A 1,887-nucleotide genomic window follows, 5' to 3' on the forward strand; every position below is an offset into this window, starting at 1 on the left:
AAGAAAAATAACTCAGGCTATTATTAGAACTAACCACAGACTTATGAACCCTATGTTTATTAATTATAAAAAAAACTTTTACTACTATTCCTTATTCAGAGTCAAATGAAAATGTAAATATTATGCCTTTTAATATGTATTACACTAATGTACACATATTGAATATGGGAGCAAAAAAAAATTATTGAGAAAAAACCACTAACAACATTCCTTCTGACTGACCAAAACAAAATGCACAAATTTGTGTTTTCTCCTAAAAATTTATAAAATTTTTAATTATAAGTTCCTTATAGTCTATAATTCCTCCTGTGGTCAAACATAATCATTGGATTTTCCAGAGTCACAGAAAAGGCTGAAGAAATCTCTGAAATATTAATCTCTTCTGATGAGGGAGAAAATAAGGATCTGCACAGAATTACTTTCTCCCCTCCACACACATACATCCACATGTGCATACACTCAAACACACACACTCTTACACACAAAATCAGTGATATTATTTTCTCTTTTTTAGAACCTACTGAGAGGATAATGGACCATAGAAATCATTCCTCAGTAACTGAGTTCATCCTCTCTGGGCTAACAGAACTTCCTGAACTCCAGCTACCCCTCTTCTTCCTCTTCCTAGGAAACTATGTGGTCACAGTGGTGGGGAACCTGGGCATGACCGTGCTAATTGGACTCAGTTCTCACCTACACACCCCCATGTACTATTTCCTCACCAGTTTGTCTTTCATTGATCTCTGTCAATCCACTATCATTACCCCCAGAATGCTGGTGAACTTTGTGACAGAGAAGAACACCATCTCCTACCCTAAATGTATGACTCAGCTCTATTTCTTTATTGTTTTTGCTATTGTGGAGTGTCACATGCTGGCTGTGATGGCATATGACCGCTATGCTGCCATCTGTAACCTCTTGCTTTATAATGTTATCATGTCTTATCACATGCTTCGGGCTCACAGTGGGAGTGTATATTTTGGGTATCATCGGGTCTACAATTCATACGGGCTTTATGTTGAAACTCTTTTTCTTCAAGACCAATGTGGTTAACCATTATTTCTGTGATCTCTTTCCACTCCTGGAGCCATCCTCCTCCAGCATCTATATCAATGAATTATTGATTCTGGGTCTGAGCGCATTTAACATATTGACTCCTGCCTTAGCCATCTTTGCCTCCTACAGCTTCATCATTAGCAGCATTCTCCACATTCATTCCACTGAGGGCAGGTCCAAAGCCTTTAGCACTTGCAGCTCCCACATCTCAGCTGTTACAATCTTTTATGGTTCTGCGGCATTCATGTACCTGCAGCCGTCAAATGCCAGCTCCATGGACCAAGGCAAAATGTCCTCTGTGTTCTATACTACTGTTGTGCCGATGCTGAACCTTATGATCTACAGTCTGAGGAATAAGGATGTCAAATTTGCCCCGAAGAAAATTCTAGAAAGTAGAGTATGCTCATGAATAGAATCAATGCTATCATGTCCTTTCTGAAACAGATCTTTGGTTTGCTGATATATGTAATTTGTTTAGTTAATTCTTTAAGTTTGTGGGTTCATTGACACTTCTTCCCCTGAATAATACATGTCCAAAATTCCCCTTCAGGCCACTTCTTCTTTAAGCCTATATTACACTGACTATATATACAGGAATATGGAGAATAAAATGAAAGGATGTTTAGAATTACAGGAACTATACTTTCATTTTTTAATAATAATACAACAAAAAAAGATGATGATGATGATAGTAACATATATTATTGAGCTATTATAAAATGTAAAATCCTGTACTAAACACCTTAAGTGAATAACTTTATAGAATATTTACAATATTCCCTCAGGGCAAATACTACAAGCATTCCCCTTTCAAAGATGAAGAAATTAAAT

The 1,887-nt window shown here is 36.7% G+C and overlaps 1 protein-coding gene across 1 annotated transcript; it reads left to right on the forward strand.

Moving 5' to 3' along the window:
* Window positions 1-516: 516 nt before the first annotated feature.
* On the forward strand, window positions 517-1,465 carry LOC101354740 (putative olfactory receptor 8G3 pseudogene). Its single transcript, XM_012559986.2, is given in 2 exon segments — window positions 517-947; window positions 949-1,465. Coding segments are annotated over 2 exon segments (933 nt in total). The 5' UTR covers window positions 517-531.
* The last annotated feature ends 422 nt before the right edge of the window (window positions 1,466-1,887 follow it).

Source organism: Trichechus manatus, unplaced genomic scaffold (assembly GCF_000243295.1).
Source record: "Trichechus manatus latirostris isolate Lorelei unplaced genomic scaffold, TriManLat1.0 scaffold01010, whole genome shotgun sequence".
In the NCBI taxonomy this organism is placed as follows: Eukaryota; Metazoa; Chordata; class Mammalia; order Sirenia; family Trichechidae; genus Trichechus; species Trichechus manatus.